The 21,639-nt window shown below is 37.7% G+C and overlaps 5 protein-coding genes across 8 annotated transcripts in view; 2 read left to right on the top strand and 3 right to left on the bottom strand.

Annotated features, from left to right (window-relative positions):
* Positions 1-21,639, top strand: part of LOC148170324 (LIM domain only protein 3-like) — a 50,422-nt gene that overhangs the window by 18,956 nt on the left and 9,827 nt on the right. For 2 of the 3 annotated variants that reach the window (XM_088043226.1, XM_088043228.1), the window contains exon 2: positions 9,449-9,534. In XM_088043226.1, the coding sequence (XP_087899352.1) occupies positions 9,510-9,534 (25 nt within the window). In that variant the 5' untranslated portion in view covers positions 9,449-9,509. The remainder of the gene's footprint in view (positions 1-9,448; positions 9,535-21,639) is intronic. The other variant, XM_088043227.1, reaches the window with a different exon arrangement.
* On the top strand, positions 4,546-6,039 carry LOC148170325 (uncharacterized). Of its 2 annotated transcripts, XM_088043796.1 has the most exons (4): positions 4,546-5,303; positions 5,349-5,468; positions 5,516-5,810; positions 5,857-5,894. In XM_088043796.1, exons 1-3 carry the CDS (start codon positions 5,238-5,240, stop codon positions 5,798-5,800), a joined length of 471 nt encoding a protein of 156 aa, XP_087899922.1. In that variant the 5' UTR covers positions 4,546-5,237; the 3' UTR covers positions 5,801-5,810; positions 5,857-5,894. The 2 variants fall into 2 exon arrangements, with proteins under 2 accessions (XP_087899922.1, XP_087899921.1); XM_088043795.1 differs by having other exon boundaries at positions 5,516-6,039.
* On the bottom strand, positions 10,223-11,995 carry LOC148170326 (uncharacterized). The gene is made up of 2 exons (XM_088043452.1): positions 11,818-11,995; positions 10,223-11,767 (listed from the first exon to the last, which is right to left on the bottom strand). Exons 1-2 carry the CDS (start codon positions 11,874-11,876, stop codon positions 10,243-10,245), a joined length of 1,584 nt encoding a protein of 527 aa, XP_087899578.1. The 5' UTR covers positions 11,877-11,995; the 3' UTR covers positions 10,223-10,242.
* On the bottom strand, positions 12,103-13,507 carry LOC148170327 (uncharacterized). The gene has a single exon (XM_088043450.1). The coding sequence runs from the start codon at positions 13,481-13,483 to the stop codon at positions 12,125-12,127; it is 1,359 nt and encodes a 452-aa protein (XP_087899576.1). The 5' UTR covers positions 13,484-13,507; the 3' UTR covers positions 12,103-12,124.
* Positions 13,517-16,364, bottom strand: LOC148170328 (uncharacterized). The gene is made up of 7 exons (XM_088043508.1): positions 14,894-16,364; positions 14,717-14,785; positions 14,610-14,654; positions 13,805-14,563; positions 13,717-13,745; positions 13,630-13,654; positions 13,517-13,594 (listed from the first exon to the last, which is right to left on the bottom strand). The coding sequence occupies exons 1-7, from the start codon at positions 16,316-16,318 to the stop codon at positions 13,517-13,519; spliced, it is 2,430 nt and encodes an 809-aa protein (XP_087899634.1). The 5' UTR covers positions 16,319-16,364.

Consider the following 21,639-nt stretch of genomic DNA (forward strand, 5'->3'; position numbering starts at 1 on the left):
ATTAGACGAGACTCATTCCCTCTAAAAGCATTTACTCACTCTTTCAAACACGCAGCTCGAGGGCGGCTGTCATTGACACAAAAACAATTATTGAACTCATTTCGGCGCACGAGCTGCCTTACTTAAACCCCCGATAGCCGCCGTTGGTCGGTGAGTGGTAGAACGCAACGCCATCTCTGTGATGATTTTTCGGCGTCGTATTGTCGAGAATTTCAAGTAGCAGATTAAGGCTCCGCATTGTGCGTAAAGCTCAGAATGGCAGCGATGTGTCGTTATTAGGGAAACCTGCGTCGCCTGGCGGATAAATCCGGGCGCGCGGCAAATAAAACGTTCAGAAAAGTGAAATTTAAAATAACACCATCAATAAGTCTTTATTTCGTTATCCGCGTATTTCCCAACAGAAACCTATTTTGTGTGAAGCTTCCTATTTTCTGTTTTCTTGCCGAAGTACGGAAGGAAACCGCCCGGAAAATTGTCAATTCGGTTTGCTTCACTGTGACATAAGACACGGCAACAATAACACGGATAGGCAGGTTCGATAGCTGCCCCTAATACGACAGAGAGCACTATCGCCAAATTATTTATTCCTGAAAGCGATTCATTTATGCACTTTTCTCCTGAAATTGCGACTGCTTTTTATTTGAATCCGCGTTTTCTTTATTTGACCTGTCACGGACCGAGGAATTATTTCAATTAGTGCACGGCACTGCACTTTGATATATGCAACTCTCTAATTAAAGTTAAGTCTCGAATGAAACGTCAACTGTTTTTAACGAGCGAGTACACAATTAAAATTTCCAGAGATGTATTCCCGAAAATAGCAGCGCCATCAGGACGCTTTCAAATGGATGCTGCTCGCCAACAATAAAAATGATAGAGTCTAATTGGCCTTTGAAATTTTTTGTTATTTATGATCGCCCGAATTAAAATTAATTGTGCCGAGATTTGTATGCGCGGGTTATAACTTGGGCGATGGTTAAAAGCTTAATTTTTAAATCGCGGCTCATTTATTAGATCCGGTGACTTTTTGTCGACAGAAGGCAGAATTTAACAAGATAATAAGGAAAAAATCGTCGCAGGAATGCGTTAATTGTTTCTCATTACGATGTTAAAAAATAGAATTAGAGTTTTTGATCAGTTAACGAATCCTGAGGATTACTGTATCCGTTTTGGCTTTGGAAAGGCGATCCGTCCAGTATAGCTTTCAGCTCGGCTCCTCGAATTAGCCCCAATAAGAGGTAAGTTGAGTGCATTTCAGGGGCAAACAATACCGGCCGAGCCTACAGCAGTCTGCACTTAGTGGATATGTAAAACCCGGTTAATGCGTCGAGTCGCATTGATCTCTCTTTCCTCTTGTCCTTCGACAATGAATCACCGGAACGCTAATCAAATTAACTTTAAAAGCGTCGTCGAAAGCTTTTACTGGTCAACTTATGAATAAGGCATCGGTCAAAGACCATATCGCGACTATAGACCCAAGTTCAAAGCATCGACGCTTTCAGTTAAATTGTCTCGGAGCTTTCAAAGAGCTCGTACAGAGTGGACCAAAATAGACTTTGGTAATTAAATACCTCGGCGAAGAAAATTTCGAGTGTCGAAATGACTGACGCGCAACAAAAATGTGCCTTTTACGAAGTAATACGTATCGTGCAGATGTGTTCCGAGTTCTTATTAAAGAATCTCGAAAGTAATTTGAAGTTGTAATTGAAATGGTGAGAGTGTAATAATTGTGCCGGCGCTGGCGCAAGGGATCGGTTCCATTTCTGTGCCTTTTATACACTATATATACTCATACAAGGATTTAATTAGAAAATTTAATTGACTTTTATTGAAACTACAGCGCACTAAGCCGTAATAGGTTTAGTGCGCTTACATAACAATTTCATTAATTACATCTAGTCTGAAAGTAATTTATCTTTATCCGGATCCGAAGGCTTAAGGTTACTGATTTATGGATTCCCAGCAGTCACATACAAACATGTTTATTATATTTATTAACCTACTCGTGTAAACATAGTAATGTATGACCTAGTTGACACAGAGGCCGACAAATTGGAATTAATGCCAAAGCCTAATGGCATCTACATTCACCCCAAACATTTCAAAAATAACCTCAACGAAACTTTCCTCCAATGCACTCAACTGATTGAGAAAATAAATAAAGTAATAAAGAACCAACTCCGATTTGGAGAAGTAGAACGTGTTTGGATAATAAAGAAATAGCACAAGAAAAAAAAATCACTCCTTGTATGTCCCCTTATCGATTAAAGAAATAGTTTGTGCCCCACCGGCACCGTCTTTCATCTCGAATTCGAATTTAATATGTTGCATGGGCATTGTTCGCGCTTGTCCGATCGATCCATCTAAGGAGTTTAATTTTCGCCGGCTCGTTGGTCAAACTTGATTGAAACTCGTCGAAAATTGCGATCTTGTGAAAAAAACTTTGATATCCGGCAGAAAACAAGCAGATGCCGCAAACGATATCGATGGTACACACTCACACACACACGTACAGACACACAATTCCTTCGTTGGTGATATGCAGCCATTCAATTTTAAACTATCCAATTTTTCATTTCGGATTTAATAACGTCAGTTCTCGGCAATGGGGTATTTCGCCCGTTCTCCATTTCGCCCGTTCTTCGGCCAGTCACGAGCCCAATATAATATTAAGAAATGAAATTGATCTCTCCCCGTCTCCTTCCTGATGTTAGATAAAAGTTTCTGATTACTTTCGGGTGGTCCTTATTCGCCTCCAACTGAATCGCTTTTTTCAATGCAAACGTGAAATGTGCGCCACTGGGGGGAAATTCACCCTGGAAATTTTTTATTCACGTAAATAAACAACAAGTGACAACTGTGTTGATAAATAACCAGAATTGATACAAAAGTCAAAATTATTCATAAATCATCGCAACAAGTTTTTGGAGATGTACGTACTACGTACGTACTATTTGGAAGAGTTAGTTGATGTGGCATTACAATTACGTAAATTACAGCTTTTTTTTCAAATTTGTAAAACTTTCGGTTTGTCTCAAAAATGATAATTTCTAAAAAAAAGACTCTTTTGCTCTATAATTTTGTCACTGGACAAACATTAAAGAGCACATCAAAAATAGTAATTTTTCCAAGTTTTGCTGTAGAATTAGAATTACTAGAACTACAGCTTTTAATACAAATATTTTGAGATTTTCTATTTATCTCAAAAACAAAAATTCGTAAAATCTGTCTTTTTTGCTCTATAATTTTGAAACTTGAAACAGTTAAAGAGTAAGTTAAAGGTTCCAAACTCCCTGAATTTTATGATTGTAGCATTAAAATTAGCATAAATACAAATTTTACTACATTTTTTTTAGATTTTTGGTGCATACTAAAATTGAAAATTTGTTAAAATTTGTTGTGTTTGCCCTATTCTTTTGTAATTTAGTACAATTATTGAGTTAATCAATGGTTAAAATTTCCCCTAATTTCATTGATGTAGGATTAAAATTACGAAAATTAAGCATTTTTATAAAATTTGTGAAATTTTCGGTTTATCTCAAAAATAAAAATTTCTTAAAAATGACTCTAGCTCTATAATTTTGTAACTTATATAGAGCAAGAGTACAACTGTGACTAAATTTGATTGTCGTAGCAATTAATTTTTCAGAATTACAGTTTTTAATAAAAAAAAATCAATCATCCCTGATTCATCTCAAAAACAAATATTTGCAAAATCTATCTCTTTTGCTTTATCATTTTGAGATTGAACAAATTTAAAGAGCAAGTCTAGAGCACGAATCTCTAAATTTCATTGTCGTAGCACCATAACTAGAAGAAATATAGCTCATAATAAAAAAAATATTTTTTTTAACCATTACAAAAATAAGAATTTGTATGAACTATCCATTTAGCTCTATAATTTTGAAATTTGGAACAGTTAGAGTATACGACTAATTCAAAGAATCTAAAAGAACTAAAAAGATGAAGAGCTTCGAAAATAGTATAAAATAACTTATACCTACCTAAAATTTTGAAATAAAAAATGTAATCTATAAACCTTAATACGAACAATTAATGAAATTTAAAGAATACTTTTCAAAAAGGAGATATTAAAGATTTTACTGAGGCTCCAATTCTTAAATTTAGAATGATTATAACTTGTTAATTCCAACTGACTTGACAAGAGTACGAATTTTCAGATGTTTTAAAAATTTTGAGATAGCTAAAATTTAAAGTTTTAAACATTTAACAAATGGATTTTTGGTAAGTAGGTAATAAGAAGAAGATAATATAGCTATCTGGAAAACTAAGAAGAAACTATGAAAGTAAAAAAATATTCCAAATTTATGGAATGTTACATCTTAACCACAAACTAGAACCCAAAATATTTTCATTCTAGAAAAATTTCAGGCTACAGAACTGAATTATAAAAATTGTTTAAAAATACACGATCTGGGAATATTACTTTTAGCCTGCCAGACTTTTTGTATGTCACATTTATATGTTACGCTATATTCCGACTAATTTAATTTGCATATTATTGTATTTTCTGTCTGCAATTTTGAATGTAATAAAAATCAAATATTCGTTGCATTTAAGCTACTCTGCCCGTTTATTTTCTATTATAATTAAGCTGCAGCGATTTTAAATCCGTTTGTCAGCGGCTCTGTTTTATATTTAGGAAATCAACAATGTGGAGCTTCGTTCAAATAATGCCGTCATAAATCTGTTAACAGTTTACAGGGATTGTTTGAAACGAAGCAAATACATTTATCACGGGAAATAATATAAATGTTTTCACCCTTAACCAATGTAAATATTTAAAAGTGTAACTTTATTTTTAATAGCTCGGCTATTCCTAAACATGTCAAAACTTGCTACACCTGTGTAAATTGGGAATCTGGACCGAGATAATCCCGTTCTGGAAAGACGTGCACTTTGCACAGAGGGCGCTCTGTGCACTTCGCTAATCTAGCAAAAGCCCTTGCATTATGTATGACTACTTACAAGCACTCTGCTTTATACACAGGACCGTATTAGGATAAAAAAAAATTGGGACATCGACTCTACACGTGTCTCTTAGCACATGATTTAGATTATGTAATAACAGAAATAGTGACTGGGGTAATCCACGTGTGACGTCCTTACAATGTTTTGCATAAAACAAAGCAAAATACTGTCTGTGTACACAGTACCATGGTTATTATCTATTCTATAGTGAGACGTATCAGTGTAAAGCCGCAACTAAGATCAAAATGACCAGCAAGTGTTGTGACCGCTGTGTCCAAATCGTGGTTTACTACGTCATTTTTGTGAATATGGTAAGTTCAAATTTTGACTGTTAAATCCGCTCATTGGGTTTTTAGTTTTTACCGACATTGTTGATGATGATCGGTGGCGCCTTTTCTTGTGTCTCCATTTCGGATATTTTAACAGCGATCGTTTGGATCTTCAGTGGTATTCTTCTTCTGTTGGGTACCATTCAGGTTGATTGACCCTTCTGCCATCATTGTGTTCTGAAACTACATTGTAGGGTAAAGAAGAGTACATGCGAATATACGCCTTGTTGACTACAATTTGCTTGTTGCTGGGTCCCATTTATTTAGCTGTTTACCCAGACCACGATGCAGTTTGTGAGAACCGTGGTACCATATCCATGGTACTTATCATTTTGTACTTCGTCGTAATGTGGCCGTTCCAGTACTTTGTCTACTTGTTCTACAAACAAATGGCTGTACAAAACAAAGTAGAACCAGTTGAACTGGATGAAACAGAAAGAGTTGAACTGGTGATCGATAAGACAGAACACGTAGTTTGAACTACAACAGGTACAGTCTTGTTATTTTAGTACTAATCACTACTAGACTTCTTCAGGTGTTGGAAATAAAGTTAATTTGAAGCTCCACAATTAAAGTTTTTCAGTTGCTACCTCTTGATTTTGTATACAATTGGAAGACGAAGAAGTCACTTTTGTTTTAAAAGTTAGAAGACACCAACTGGAATTTGAACGAAACCGTCGAAAACAAGTAATGTTGATTAAAACGAAAAAATAAAGTTTTGTAGCAAATATTTTTGTTTGCATTTACAGTAGCGATATTTTTGGGATGACAGGTGAGATTTATCTGGCCATTGTTATCAAGCTGACGCTAATACGGCCATTTTGTCTGTAAAATCTCGCAGTCTCTTGTGTTAAATTTATACCAGAAAGCTCATTAAATCGTTATATTTTGGCAGCTTTCTGGGAGCAGTTTTTTAAGAGTGTCGAGGCAGCTTATGCACATTCTCCGCTCGCCGCTTCGTGGTATGACTGAATGAAAGCTCCGAGGGGCGGCGGAGGGAGGCGGGAGATATTTGTACGCGCCGCGCTCCCAGCTGTTTTCCCCCCGACCAAACATTCCGTCCTACATCACTGTACCGTAACCTTCACCCAGTGAACTGAAAAACAATATCGATGATGTCGGGGTCGAAGACGATTCCTGCTACAGCAGGAAGAAAGAAAATATCCCTGTCGAAATATGCGAGGATGGTATTTCTCGACGAAGCAATTACACAACTCGTTTCGTTCTGATCAAACAGAAAATCGCTAAAAATGAGGGGATGGAGAGGGTTGGGAGTCAAAGGTTGAAAGTCGGCCGCGGGACTGCACTATTCGATTAACTTCGATACTTGGCTTCAATTGCTTTTTAAGATTCTCGCGATTGCTTTTGAAAGGTTTTGGATTAGATTGCAATTGGCTGAAAGGCATTAAAAGTGCCGTTGCTCGCCCTGCGCCATCATCCCCAAGCGGGGGACACCGCCGACTCGCCCCCGAAAACAGCTTATTTTTCGCCTCATTTGTGGAGCAATTCCGGCGGCCAATGGAAACGGCGTTCTTAAATAAGAACCGGTCTGCTCACTGCCCTGATACAACGCTTTTAATTTGTTTAAATCTTTACGGAAAAGGACGTGCGGAGGAAGACAAAGACACTCGACGACGCACTCCTTTCCGTAAGTGAATGTTATTGTGACCAGAAAAAGCCTAATAATCAAGTCCCGATTTGATTTCCCTACATTCCTTCCATTAGACCACTTTAAAAGTTTTTCCGAGTAGAGAAAACCGGCATCGGAAACGACACTGACTAAACTAATGCAATAAGTAAAGCCATTTATGTGAGAGCAAACCGAGATCTTCGGCGATTCAAAATGGGAACCTTTTATGCTGAAAGCTCTCCTTTCACTCTCCTGTTTGTAACAAGTCGTTCCAAGAATGATTTCGTAGAAAAAATAATTAATTTCGAAAAGGAAGTAGCGCGAAGTAGCGTGTTATAATTAAAATCTTGGACGAAAATAGAAAAAAGACGACAAACACGACTGTTTCTAATTACAGTGATGACTCTCGGCACTGGTAACAAGTCCTTTGTTTAGGTGCAGGTGTACGTGTGTTCATTATTCCCGCATCTCCCTTACACTTGTCAGTAATTTAGCCGATATCCCCTTGCCTCCCGTTTCCTTGGGGGGATTACTTGAGAAGGATGTTAATTAAAGTGGAGGACGACGCGCGAAACTCAACCGGAGCGTCGGCCCGCAAAACTAGGACCGTTATTTATATATCAACTCAGCACTTTGAAGAGGAAATTGACAATTTAAGAAGAAACGAGGCGGTCATTATTAAACCATTCGGACCGAGGTGGATTTGATTATTCGCGAGTTAGTTAATTTGCAAAGTTGCAACAAGGCGGCAATAAATTACCCTGCTCTTATTTCATTTGCGCGCTCTTGTGAGGCATGGAAGAAACTTCAAGTATGGTATCGCCCTAATTGGAGGAAATCGTAGTGTGTAAATAAATCCGTCAGCGAAATTAAGCTTAAAAAATGCGAAAAACTTCCCCTTAACAAGTCGGAGTTAAATTAAGCTTCAATAAATGTTGCAATCAGAATGGAGCACAATTACAGTAAATAAATTCAGGAGTTGTTAGTAAATGGCCTTTCGAACTGTCGGCTGGCGGCCTTTGGAGGTAACGAATCGTGCGAAACTCTAACAAGCTCTCATCCCTCATTTTAAATATATCCTTAGATAGCAATGCGTGCCTCATTCGCTACGAAAAAGTATCCTCATTTAAAACGAGCATAAAACTTTTAACAAAGCTCGAGAAACACGAGTGTAATTTGACAGTAGTTAAGGATTTCGTTGTCGTTGACTTAATCATTCAGAAGCTTATGTATAGAGTAATAAAGTTCGATTAGTTCGCGGGTTGGAAGCGTAATAAAGCTTTCGTTCGAGTTGACACTTTTTTTTAATATAATGGCACGGTAGTTTTAATGAGAGGTCGTTATAGAAGCTGAGGAGATTCCAAGCAGTGGCGTTTTTCATCCACCATCCATTAGAACAAATTGACACCTGGTAGCAAGGGGAGCTCGCTTCTGACGATGCCGGCACCTCGTTATATTAACGATCGGGATTGATTCCCTCCAAGGGGACCGGCGACTCGGCCACTCAAGGGCCTCTTATTCAAACTAACAGGTGCCCTACACCCCCAAAACCGCCATCATCTAACCTTGGCCATTGTTGCTTTCTGCCCCCGCAAAAACTTAACAATATTAAAGTTACGACACGAACAAATGAGCCACTATTAAATTAGGAAGTTTGCTAAAATCAAATACGTGTCACAGCCCGAAGCTGTTAAATTTTATAGCAGGACGATATTAGAGGCGAGCTGTCACTTAGACCAAGTTCGGCGAGACAAGGCGAGCCGGAATGAAAGCCATTCCATGTCTGAAAGTGTCCGCTTCGGTCAAGATGTCAGAAAAGCTTTTAAAACACACTTAGGTGAAGTTGCGAGACGCCAAAGCGGGCCACTCTTAGCCGACGAAGACGACGAACACCTTATAGATGTTGGCAGCGTTGGACGAATCTCCCGTGTGTATTTTAAAAGAGGGATCGGCAAAGAGCACTTCCTCATAGATGCTCTAATGGCAGTTCACTGTTCCGACGAGTTGCCTTATTGTTTCCTTTTTCGGGGTCAATTCGACGCTGATGTATAAAAGCAACACGATTAAAAATTGTCCATTCCGTTAGTTAGTTGCCATCATTTTAATTATCGTATCTGGATTGTCTTCCTCGTTTTAAGCTACTGGTAAGCTGTGCGCTCTAATCCGCCCCTGTTTCTCCGGAGGAACGTTCAAATAAAAGACGGTCGTTATATTTTCCTGTTTACTCAGCTCTAATCCTGCCTCGTTAACGTTCCAGCCGCTGTTTACCGAACACGAAACAAATACAATAATTGTCAACAAAATCGACACATCCAATTAAGCAAATTGAAGCGTTCCGTCAGATTAATTGTGGTAATCCGTGGGGGCTCAAAACACAGCACAATCTTAGTTTCACCGATTAGGTACACATTGGGTGTGTTATATGTGGGTTTTCGTAATATTAAATTGATAATGAGCCCGCATCGGAGCGGTCAAGTGTTTAATAAGGCTCTGTCAGTTGCAGGAACGGGACGTGCCATGGGGTGTTTGGAGGTCGTCTGAGAGGACACTAATTGATTATGCACAGCACGGACAATGGCACGGGTAAGTGTTGTTTTATTTTCTCAATCCTTGATCATCTTAGTTACTATTTTCGTTTTGGTAATTGTTGTAATTATGTGGAGCTCTTGGCGGAACAACCAATCACGATGCAGAGCAATCTCGTCCCAGCGCAATTAGCAGAGTTCCTTATTAATTAATGCAAGCCGCTTACAGACAGTTTACTTAAGATTCGGCCGGATATGAGCTCAGCAATGGAACGAGGGGTTGAAAAGGGGTAACGTAATCAAGCCGCCCCGGCTAGATAATTATTTCGATAAATTTAATATGATCCATGCACATACGTAAGTGGTTACCTTAATTGTTATTGTTAATTTCCTGGTGGCAGCGAACCTAATGCACTACTAGAACCTGCTTGATTAGACTTTGTTGAATATTTGATCGGGAATCTCGAGAGGTCGTCTCGTACAGATCCACGTTAATGCTGGAGCGATTTCGACCAAATTCGTCCGCAATTAATTCGTTTAATTAGGTTCGGCTTTGTTCACGATTCGATCGATGCCAACTCCAATTATTATGGATATGTTTCTGAACAACTCAGATTTTTTTTTAAATAAGTTTACTAACAAATGTATAAAAATTTCAAATCAAGTAAAATCAAAACGGAAATACAAATTCTTTATTAACAGATAATAGAGCAATAAACAATAGTTTTATAATAACAATACTCATACATAAATTTTACAAAACAACTTAATTTTTAAAAATACGCACTTCAAAGTTTTCCAATTGTTGGAACTGATCCCGTGGCAAGTAACTGCATTTATGTAAATTGTTTGACAATTCATTCTTACTGCTGTGTTTTGAACATGAATTACTAATAATCATTTTTGTATCGTTTTCAACATTCGATATCTCAACGTCATACCTGAACCCATCTGTAAACTCCCCAAGCATTTCCATGCTCCAATAATATTTTTGGTTTTGTTCCCAAAATATCAAATGGAAAAATTTTTGAGCAAATCTTAGGAGAAACGACTTCAAAAATTTTCCTGGATTTCCGCTATAATTATAGCTATAATTATCATATGCGTTATTTAGAGAATGAAGCATATCTACAAATTTCTCGGAAAGGTTAGAAGATTCTAGCAACATCTTCTGGTGGCTTGCACAGAAATGGGAATAAAAATCTAATCCTGTACCGCTCCAAGCACAGTTGGTATAATCTTTGATAGGACATGGCTGCACACTAAATCTGCACTTTGTCTGATGATTTTGAAGTTCATCAAGATGAGAAGCGAAATGGCAACCTTGTTTGGCGTTCTTGCATGGAAAAGTCAGAAGGGCACCCAGTTTTTCTAGAAATGGGGCATTGGAACCTTTATTACAGTTATTACATGTAGTTTTAAGAGAATTTCTGTTGAAAAACGCATTTACACGTGAAGAAGTATCATTATAATCGTGATAAAGATTCTCTTTTGACTTTGTTGATTTTACTAGATAATCTGAACAGGAGGGACATTTTAGCAAATTTACCAATTGCTCATTCATTGTGTCCACATCAGTTGTGTGTCTTTTTGCACCGATAAAAACTTTTACCGAAACTGAAGCTACCTTCTCTTTAGAATCAATCAAAGAATTAAAAGAAATATCAGCAGTTTGAGCATTTGTCACGGACAGTTCTCTGTTTCCACATTTAAAACTCAACTGATAAGGAATTTGTACCACAAACTTTTTTTCATTTTCTTCACGAAGTAAGGTACAATAGAAGTTTGTCTTTTCAGGTTGAAATTTTGTCTTCACATTAATCAACTGGCTGTCATGTTCCATAAGGTAAAACCGTGTTTTTTGTGCAGATAAATCCACTTCAAATCGGCCATTGTTTAGAAAACGATCGGCGTGATCCGTTTGGCAGTGTTTTATCAAATTTTGATAAGATATCTCGGCTTGACATTGTGTAAAGTTTGAGGTTGGACATTTTATAGTTTTATAAGGGCACATATTCTCATGATTAGGTATATGCTTTGGTACCAACTTTTCGTAACATCCTTGGCTTTGGTACCGACAAGGAAACTTGGTATATTGAGACACAACTTCAAAAACTTCATTTCGAATGTAATCACCTTCTGCTGAAGTTACACATCTTCCGCAGACATTTTCATTATTTGAAGAGATGAAAACGGGAAAGTGGGATAGATAGTTGTTACACGTGGTGCATTTTAGATTTTCGATCCATTCGTTCTGTTGCACTGAATTGAAATCCAACGCCGAAACAGGGCTAAAATTACATTTTCAACGGAGAACTAAAAATTGTTTAGAACAACTCACCTCTCAGGCCACCTGGCTTGAGCTCTTCGTTTAATTACCGGCCTTAACTTAACATTCATATTTGGTGGATTTCCAAAAACAAGTTAATTAAAATTTCACAGAAAATGTTCTTTCCGTAGTTCCTCTCACACATCTAAACTCACACTAATAAGAAGTATTACTTTGCTATGAGTCATGCTTTTGCAATGATGTAAACACCCATATCGCAACTCGGTAAATCCCACAAGCGAGATAAGATACCAAATTCTTGATAAGCATGAAAGGAATTTTACTAAAAATAAGAACTAAGTTTAGAGATCTTTATTAATTACAGAACAATTCGAAGATCAACATAAAGTTTTCCGTTGTGCATATATGTTTCAATTTGCTCATAATCAAAGGAAGGCACGACCCATTTCCGATCCTCAGAAGAAGAGGGGCTAAAATTTTCCACCACCATGTAACTCTGAGGATCACTAACAACCTTCAAATCAAATTTAAACGCTCCCTTCGCTCTTCCAATTAACTTTACTCCGCAATAAAATCTTCCGTTTTTAACTACAAATAGACAAAAAAATAAACGATTATGTCCTGATACGATGTGAGACTCCTTAAAATCCTCTGAAACGTGTAAGAAAAAACTAACACAATTATTTTTAAGAAACTGAAGCTGTTGTTTGTGCAAATCTGTTGTATGTCCCAGAAGATACTCTTCACGACCTTTCCATGGGCATCCTCGAAAAAGGCACTTCAATTCCCGATACTCACATTCAACAATATGACTTTTCATCTCTTCAGGTAAAGCGATAAAAGTACAGTTCTTTCGAAACTTACAAGGATAATTCAACATTCCTGCAATTTTATCTAAACTGAAATTTCTGACGTGGTCAACAGATGGGTATTTTTTCTTGCAATCACCACAAAGAACATTACCAACAACTTCGTACACTGGTGGTAACGCATAATCAGAACACTGCGAACATTTGAGCATGGACAGCATTTCTTCGTTAAGTTCTTCTTTAACCAGAAACTTCCTTAATGGTTTTAACACAGCCACATTTTGATCAAAAGTAAACTCGACGGACTTCTTCTCAATTGTGCATTCAATCTTAAAACTCTTCTCCCCACTGGTGAATGTCATCCCGCAAACATATTTCTTGTCTTTTTTTCCATTAACTGCGTGAATCGTAAATGTTAGGAGTTGTGATTCAGCATCATACTTTCGTCGGACTAGAAGCAGGACCGATTCGTCTTCTACAAGGTTTTCACTTTCATGCGACTCCTCCAAATCCAAATCAAACTCGGAGTTCGTCAGAAAAGCGTCGTTGTGTTCTTCCTGACAGTGTTCGAATATCTTAGACTGGTGTCCTTTCCACTCACAATTGGTTGATTTGACCACAGGACACGAAATACGAAAGGAACAGATTTCTTCGTGCGCGGGGACTTCCTGGGGTAACAAGTTCACAGGACAACCATTGTCTTCGTTGATGCAAGGAAACTTCAACCACTGACAAGCTGCCTGATAGGCGATGTTGCAACAATTTTGTCCTGGCGATGGAGAACAACGCCCACAAATGTTTTTCCCGTTACTCAGAGCACGGATTGGAAAATAAGATAAGAAGCCACGGCACTGTTCACATTTTAGTTTTGCAAGAGAAGAAGTTGTCATCACTTCGTGGAGATCCATCGCTGTTTTCTTGTGAAATAGTGCAGTTTGTTATCAGAGAGATAAGACATTGTGTTCACAGAGGTCACTGATAGTAATAAATTTATTTTTGGAAGTAACTCTGTGAATCACCTGAATCAAATTTTATACGAAGTTAATCCCTTTACAGATAAAAAAATAATCTCCGTTGTACTTCAAGGTGAAAAAAACAAATTGTTTCCACCACCAATTTTATTTATTCTACTGGAAGCAACTATATGATTTTAGATTTTTTATTTAGCGCCTATAAAATGGTGCTCGCATCAGGCTACTTTTCTGGACCATTTTCCCACAAAACGGTACCCGTATGTCACTTTTCGCACTTGGTCCATCTTCTCTAACATTTTTGAGCATCGTGGAAACCGTGGCTTTCTTCGTCAAAATAATTTTACCAACCACGTCGCCAAACTTATCATTCTGTTGGAGCAGGGAAGTCAAAGGAATTTCCTTGGGCGCCTTCATCGTACCTTTTACCGTTAATTCTACCCCTCCGTACGACAAACGCACTTTATACGGCCATGCCTTCTGGAGATGATTTCTAAACGGTACCACAGAAATGGAAAACATTTTATCCTCCACTCTAAACCTGCGTTTCACAAGGAAGAGCTCATCATTAAATTCCAACAAATTGTTAAACTGCTGGGATTTCAAAAAAGAAATTTGGAATTCGTTGCTTCTAAGAAAAACCTCATCGTGGTCGGTACGGCAGTGTCTTAGAATGTTGGATGGAGACATCTTGGCGTTGCATCCTGTGAAACTCTGAGGTGGACATTTACTCGTTTTGCAAGGGCAATGGGTTTCGTGCTGTGGTACCAAACTGGGTAATAAAGTTTCACAACACCCTTCATTTGCGTAACGACAAGGAAATGGAATTTTCCCGGCCACTAACTCATAGATAGTATTTCTGATGTAGTTATCATTCGGTGAAATAGGACAACGCCCACAGATATTGCGGTTGTTGGTCGAACAGCGGATGGGAAAATGGGAAAGAAAATTTGAGCACACGGAGCACTTTAGATTTTCGATCCAGTCGAGAGTCTCTACCTCTAGAAATTCCATCATCTAAAGAATAATATTGTTATTTTAAAAAATAAAAAAAAGGTATTACCAGTTGCAGGTGGTAAGGGTGTGGTAGTAAGGTATCGAATGTGAACTATTTAGGCAATTTTGGACGTCGTAATTTATCATAAAATTTATCAAGATTGTGTGAAGTACCGGTTTAAACATTTCTGGGAAATTCACGTGTTGCAACTTTTGAGAAGTACCTAATAATTTCGTAAGAACCTGTTAAGCTTGGCAGTGAAGAAAAAATAAATAGAATTTTATTAAACAAAGATTCCAAAATTTATTTTCCAATCAGTTGACATTTTGATTAATTTTAAAAATGCGAACTCCGAAAGTCAATTTATCTCCATCCAAAAAATTACGAATCTGCTCGAAAGAAAAATAACAAGATGTGTGCAGTTTTTTTAACATTTTGTTCTTCTCGCACTGTTTCCAACAAGGACGACTTGTAATGATCCCCAACGCGTTACTTTTATCAACTATTTCTATTTCGTAAGCGAAACAATCTTGAAACTTTCCAATCTTTTGGACAATCCAGAAGACCTCTTCACCTTGTTGCAGAAACACTAAATTAAACAAATGTTGTGAAAATCGTAAAATGTAACAATTTGTGGAATTATGGATCACACTACCCTGCTGAGGGTTAAGAGAAACTGATGGTGTGGCAGTGTCCAGAAGCAGATCACTGTGGTTTTGGATAATGTGGTCCTCGAAGTCTTTTCTTGGTCCAGACCATTCACAATTCGTGTAGTCGTTAACAGGACAAGACTGAACACCAAATTCACAAAATTTGAGGTGATTCTTCAAGTCTTGAGGTGTAAAAGTAAAGGTGCAACCGTTGGTGATGTTCTTACAGGGATATTTTACGAGATTGGCTACTTCATCCATTTGAGGGCCCACTGTAGTGCCAGAGTGGCGATATTTCGAACACTGGGAGCACAGACTGTTCCAAAAATTACCAACAGGCGGTAGAATATATTCCGAGCACTTCGAACACTTTAGAACACTTAATAACGCATCGTTGAGAGTTTGTGAAGACGAGTCGTTTTTTCCAAGCAAAATTTTCCCAGAGACTTTAGTCTTTTGCTTACGACTAATCAACGAATCTAAAGTAATGTAGTTTGTATTAATTTGGCTTTTTTGGTTTTCTGTCCGAATTACTCCTTTAACTGTCAGAGTCCTCCGTCCCGACGTGAAGACAACTTCGTACAAAATTCGAGCAGGAGTATCTCCACTGCCATAACAAATTATCGAAAAGTGAAGACAATGGTTTTTTACATCTACCTTTCTTTTAATAACCATAAGTTTATTCCGGTACACCATGAAATTGTACTCATCTTGTGATTGCGACGAATCCACTTCAAACTCTTCGTTTTGTAGAAACAGCATCGAATGCTCTTCTTTGCAGTGCTTCAATAGACTTGATAATGAAACTTTGATCTGACACCCAGAGAATTTCAGTACGGGACAATCAATCGGTTTGAAACAACAATCACTTTCATGCTGTGCTAATTTCCCTGGAGTTAACACTTCGTAGCAACCGACACTTTGATACCGACACGGAAACTGAAGTTCTTGTGCTAGCAATTCGTAAATTTCGTTTCTAATGTAACCTGAGGAGTTAAGAGGACATCTGCCACAAATGTTTTGGTTGTTGCTTGAGTAAATGGGAAAGTATGAGAGTTGATGACCGCACGAGCTGCACTTTAGTTTTTCTAGTGCGTTGTTTAGTTTTAAACGGTTGAAATCCATGATTTAAAGAAGAGGTTATGTTAGTTAAAGGCACAGACGGCGAAAATTCACTGGTGATCGTTATCGGAAATATCAGCGCTGAGTAAAACCGACATGGTATCACGTGGTTGTTGAAAAAAACAGCTCGCATATTGTTTTGGCTAATAGATAATAATTGGATGACCTTTATGTTTTGGGGATTTTCTAAAGAATATATTTGCATGTTAATGTATACAAAATATTTACAGATTTCCAGGATTCCAAAATGTATTTTTATTTCCCTACCAACCTGAAAAGCTGATTATTTTAGAAGTTACTTGCTAGGAAAAAAGATTCGAAAGTCGGAAGGGTCTAAACAATCTAACAAATCCGAAAAATGGGAAAGGATCCAAAAGATCCAAGAAATTCAACAATTAAAAGATGGATATCCATCTATAAAACAGAAAAAATATCCAATGGTTGATGTAATTAATTTTTGAAAAAAAAGTCTGAATATTTGCCAGCTGATTTATAAAAAATGGTGGGAAATAATGTGAAGATCTGTCAACGATTGCATTGCATTCCTTTCAATTAACCAGATCAATAAGATAAATGGCTAAATGAAAACGTACATTAAGATCTTTAAAACGACCACTTGTTTCTACATGGCAACCATTAACAAGCCTTGAAAAATGTTGCACTAAATGATTATCCTTAATTGTGAAACCATCACTGGAGGCAAGTGGCAAGAACCTCTTCTATGGTAAGAAGCTCAAGTTCTTCTCAATATCTATTCACATCACATCTGTGGAACGTTAAAAGTGCCTACTAAAAGAACAGAAATAAAAATTTAAAATAAATTTGTTGTATTTCCCCAAAATTTCTCCTGTTTAAAATATCCTCTACTCTCAAACCCAACAGGATCTTTTTTTTGTGATAAAATTTAGCACAAACTTTCGTACCCTGGGGTACTAAACTAAAGTAAATATTGAGAATTATGAGATCTCCTTGATGCCAGTATAAACCGGTCTATGAGAAATTGCAAAAGGAAGACTTAAAAATAAAAAATTATAAAATCTGTCTTCCGCTCTACAAGATAACAGAACTAAACTGCCAACATGAAAAGATGTGTAAGACCTTATCATTTTAGAAATTGTTCTATTTTGGTGCTTTATTGACTCATTTCGACACTTTTCAGAAAATAAATTTTCAAAAAAGTATTTGGTGCTGTGGATTCTTTCTTATTTTATATTTATTATTTGTGGTTAAATTCGGTCTAAAATTTTGAGTTTTTTGTGTTTGAATGTTTGGCGTTTATTATTGTAAATTTTGTTACAGTAACGAAATTTGCCATGGTTACTACTTTTAACATTAATCGTGCCAAATTACAAACTTCTAGAGCAAAAGAGACACTTTTTAGAAAATTATAATTATGTAAAGATCCACCCTTTCCTTATAACAAAATGACGAATGTGATTGAAATTGGATTGAAACCAAAAAAAGAATTCGTGTAATTGGCTGCCATTCTCTTTATCAAAGAAGTTTTTATAATAAAAAACGCACCGGAGTAACCAATTCAAGCGTACCTCGTCATTCATTGGCTGGATGTCCATTGAATCGAGTTCTTGGCTAATTAAATCATGCAATCAAAAAAGTGTCAATTATTCAAAATTTATAAAATTTTGGTCTTCCGCTTTATGATTTTGAACTTTGGTAGAGTTAATACAGGACTCAAAAATAGTGACTTCTGCAAATTTTGTAGCTGTAGCTCTCAAATTACCAAAATTACAAATTTGACTGGAAGATGCCGGAAATTTTTGCTTGGACTTCAAAATGAACATTTCTAAAAATTGAGTTTTTCGCTATAGTATTTTGCAATTTACCTTAAAGTCTATTAAAATTCAAGTTTATATGTCTCCAGTTTTTAGCTGTTTTTTCCAACATTAAAACTCTCAACTTGTTCAAATTATCAAAAGCTCAGGTTCACGCAGCCAAGCCATTTTTCTTCAGGTCCTAAAAATCTTTAAACTTCACGAAAAAGTGCCTCTTTCTCTGCCCACAAAATTTTTACTATAATAATTATTGTTTTGTTCGCTGCGGCTTTCTAGCACTTCAGTTTCATTGCCAGACAATTTGATAATTTCAGCGTGAATAGATGCGATATGATTGTTGATGAGGCTAACTGAACAAGCACTTGACAAGTCTTGAAACGTGTTGTTGGATTCCTATTTTCGTATAATTTTAAGGTGGATCTTTGGAGATTCGTGATTTTGGTCCCTCACGGGTCTGCTTTGAGTCCTGTTGTTTTACTAGTAATTGAAGGTGTCAGCGATATGAGGGATTTTTTTAAAATCCTTTAACAAATATGAGCAATCGAGCGATGAACTGGCAAACTGCCTACTTCCCTCTTCACCGGAGTGATCGGGTAGAGTGCTCTATTGTAATCGGTTCAACAAGACAATCCCATTATAACGATGGATCAAAGCAAGAGGAGGCACTCCTTTAATGCATTTTTTATTAAATATTGATCAAATACTGATATATCGCCAACCGACTTTATTTTGCTATCGTCACGTGATAATTTTTCGCGAAAATGTGAGCGGAGAGTTGGCCTATAAACAAGATGTAGCCAAGACGCACGGACGTACTCCATTAGTTCCCTAAAAGACACTTGATTTTTAGTCTTGGTGCTTTTTACTTGGAGCTAAAATGAAAATAAATCCTTTTGCTAATAGACTGCTACACGACTCCGCTATTATTTTCAAGAAAGAATGATATATATGGTAAACAGAATCAGAAAATGCACTCTACGAAGTATACACGAGAGATGGGAAAGATGTTCGAGGGCGTTACAACGAACTTTACTTCGGTATCGGCCGATTAAAATATATAGACGCCGATGCTGTAATGGCACTTCATCAAGACTGTTGCCAAGAGATTCAGACGAGACACCACACAACCCAAACGAAGAATTTTCCTAATTGTTTTCTTACGACAAGGAAGGAAACAAAGTATGCGAGCAGTTTTCGCGTCGTAAATGTGAATAAGCGGGCATGCGAGTCATGCAAGTGTGTGCCCCATTTCGCTATAAAAGTCAACGAGTAATATAAAATTCTAATATAAACGGCCGGATACAATCTGGAAATACATTGTGGCGTGGCAGGCCCGTAATCGATGCGGTAGTTTATGCAAAGTGGAGGACCCAGGTTGACTTTCAAAGGCAATTTATAAAACTTGATAACGTAAAACATTGTGAAAGTTTCCTCAATCATGCTGAGTAAGCGCGGCTGCACGGACTCCGAAAAGAAAAGAAGGACACCCCCGAAACACCGGCGCCCCGGCTTAAGCCGCGCACACACGGAAAAAATAAAAGTGTGCGGATAATAAATCCTCTCAGACTTGATGCACTGGAAACCTCGAAAACCGTTTGTTTAATACGATTGCGGTTGAACTACAAAACATTTAACCCCGCAATCGTGTGCGTTAGCCTTAAGAGTAATTGATCAATTCGGGGAAGGCCCGAGAGAGAAAGACGATTAATTAATAGTTTAATGGCTCAGCATACAAGTTATAGAGATCTAATAATTCACGATCACGCTGTAAATTGTCATTTATCATAATGTAAACTTTGACTTCGCAGCAAATTCAATTAATGTCAATCCATCTCTAATCTAAATCCGGCTTGCAGACCGCTCGTTAATGCATTCGGGAGAGAGATAACGCGTGTAATTGATCCGACTCCAATTAGGCGGACAGAATTGTCAGAACTAGACGTCGCGACGCACACCTGGGTGGTTGGGGTTAAGAATCTAGACACAGTTTGATGGATACGTCAAGAACTAACAAATTTAGACATTGATATCGAAATCCTCGCAACTAGGAATACATAAATCTGAAATCTAACTACACTACCGATTTCTTCTTTTTCCGTCTTCTTTATAAGATTTTGTGCAGGTAATCGAGCAACTGACATCGAGGATTCTTTTATAGCCATTTAGCTCATCTTCCGTCGTCGATAATATATTAGAGATCTTTGCGGAAATTGAATCGAGACTGAAATATAAATACTCATCATCGTTTAGTTTTCCAATGGTCGAGTTTAATTAGAGTCCGGCCCTGGGTATACCATTAAAAGTAACGAGTGGGAATAAAGTAGAAAAGTGGAAACGTTGTTAATGCATCTACGATGGAAGCTCGCCATCAAAGCCTCACAATAACCGACTCGAAGTTAAATGTTTGATGTGAATTATTGGCTTTTCTTAGCGTTGCTCTAAGTCGATTGGCATGTATTATTCGTGTTGCGGTTGCGGTAAACACGAACTTAGTAGCCTCTGTAGGGCAATATCGGGAACGCTTCTGCATGTTTTTCTTCCCGGTGGATTCCGACAAAAGAAATTCAGAGTGCCTTTTAAGTGGAGGAGCAGTTAAAATGATAATCGACTCTTAAATTTACTATGAGAGTGGAAACGAAAGGTCCAGGAGACGGAGACGGAATAAAAGAAATGTTAAAGTGCCATTTTTGCGAATCCGATGAAGTTAATGGAATGTCCGGACAAGAGCGCTGTTCTTTTAAAAGTATTCGGCTCAGACGACGACCAGTAGCCTTTTCGAGAACACCCTCACGTTTTAATACCACCAGGGGCGGACCAACAAGGCCATCTTCCTAATGAGAATACCTAATTTAACTTTTGTGATGCGATGCAGTGTATACGACACGGTGGAAATGGTCGCATTACAAATCGGTAAAGGAGCTGTCCGGGAGCCAGTTCAAGAGTCCTTAATATCAGCAGCAGCGCCATCTAACAGTCCAGAAGTGTCACGTGCCTCAAACAATATCCTTAAGCGGAAGATTTATCGCTGTCTCTCGTACGAATTTATACAAGTTTTATCGTATCCGAGTGTTTTCGATGCCTGTCTGATTTCCCATTCGAACGTGTATTACAGATAGTGGAGGAGATGAGACCAGGTTGGGCCTTTTTGACGTTCGGTCCGATGGATTTAGCAGGCAGACGGGAAAGAAATCGTAAATATCGGCGAATATCAAATAACCAACAGATATCCAAGCACGTGGATATGGAACGATGGAATTGAAATTGCTGCCAAATTTCATATCGACGGATTCTTAATGTCGTCGGAGATATATTTGGCACACTTTACGACATCTGCATAATGTTGTTGCCGCAAAATAATTTTGGCCTCCATTTTTACACAAATTAACAAAATTCCCGCAACGTCTCCAAATTCCCACACGTAATTTTGCCGGATTTTGTGTCACGAACACCTCGTGTCCTCCGAGTCCGGAGTCAAGTTAATCTGTAGATAAGTTTGCATATGGTCCGGTTGCAACAACTGGAAAAATAAAT

Source organism: Gnatocerus cornutus, chromosome 8, assembly GCF_029298725.1.
Source record: "Gnatocerus cornutus isolate USDA-ARS CGAHR chromosome 8, icGnaCorn1.1, whole genome shotgun sequence".
Lineage (NCBI taxonomy): Eukaryota > Metazoa > Arthropoda > Insecta > Coleoptera > Tenebrionidae > Gnatocerus > Gnatocerus cornutus.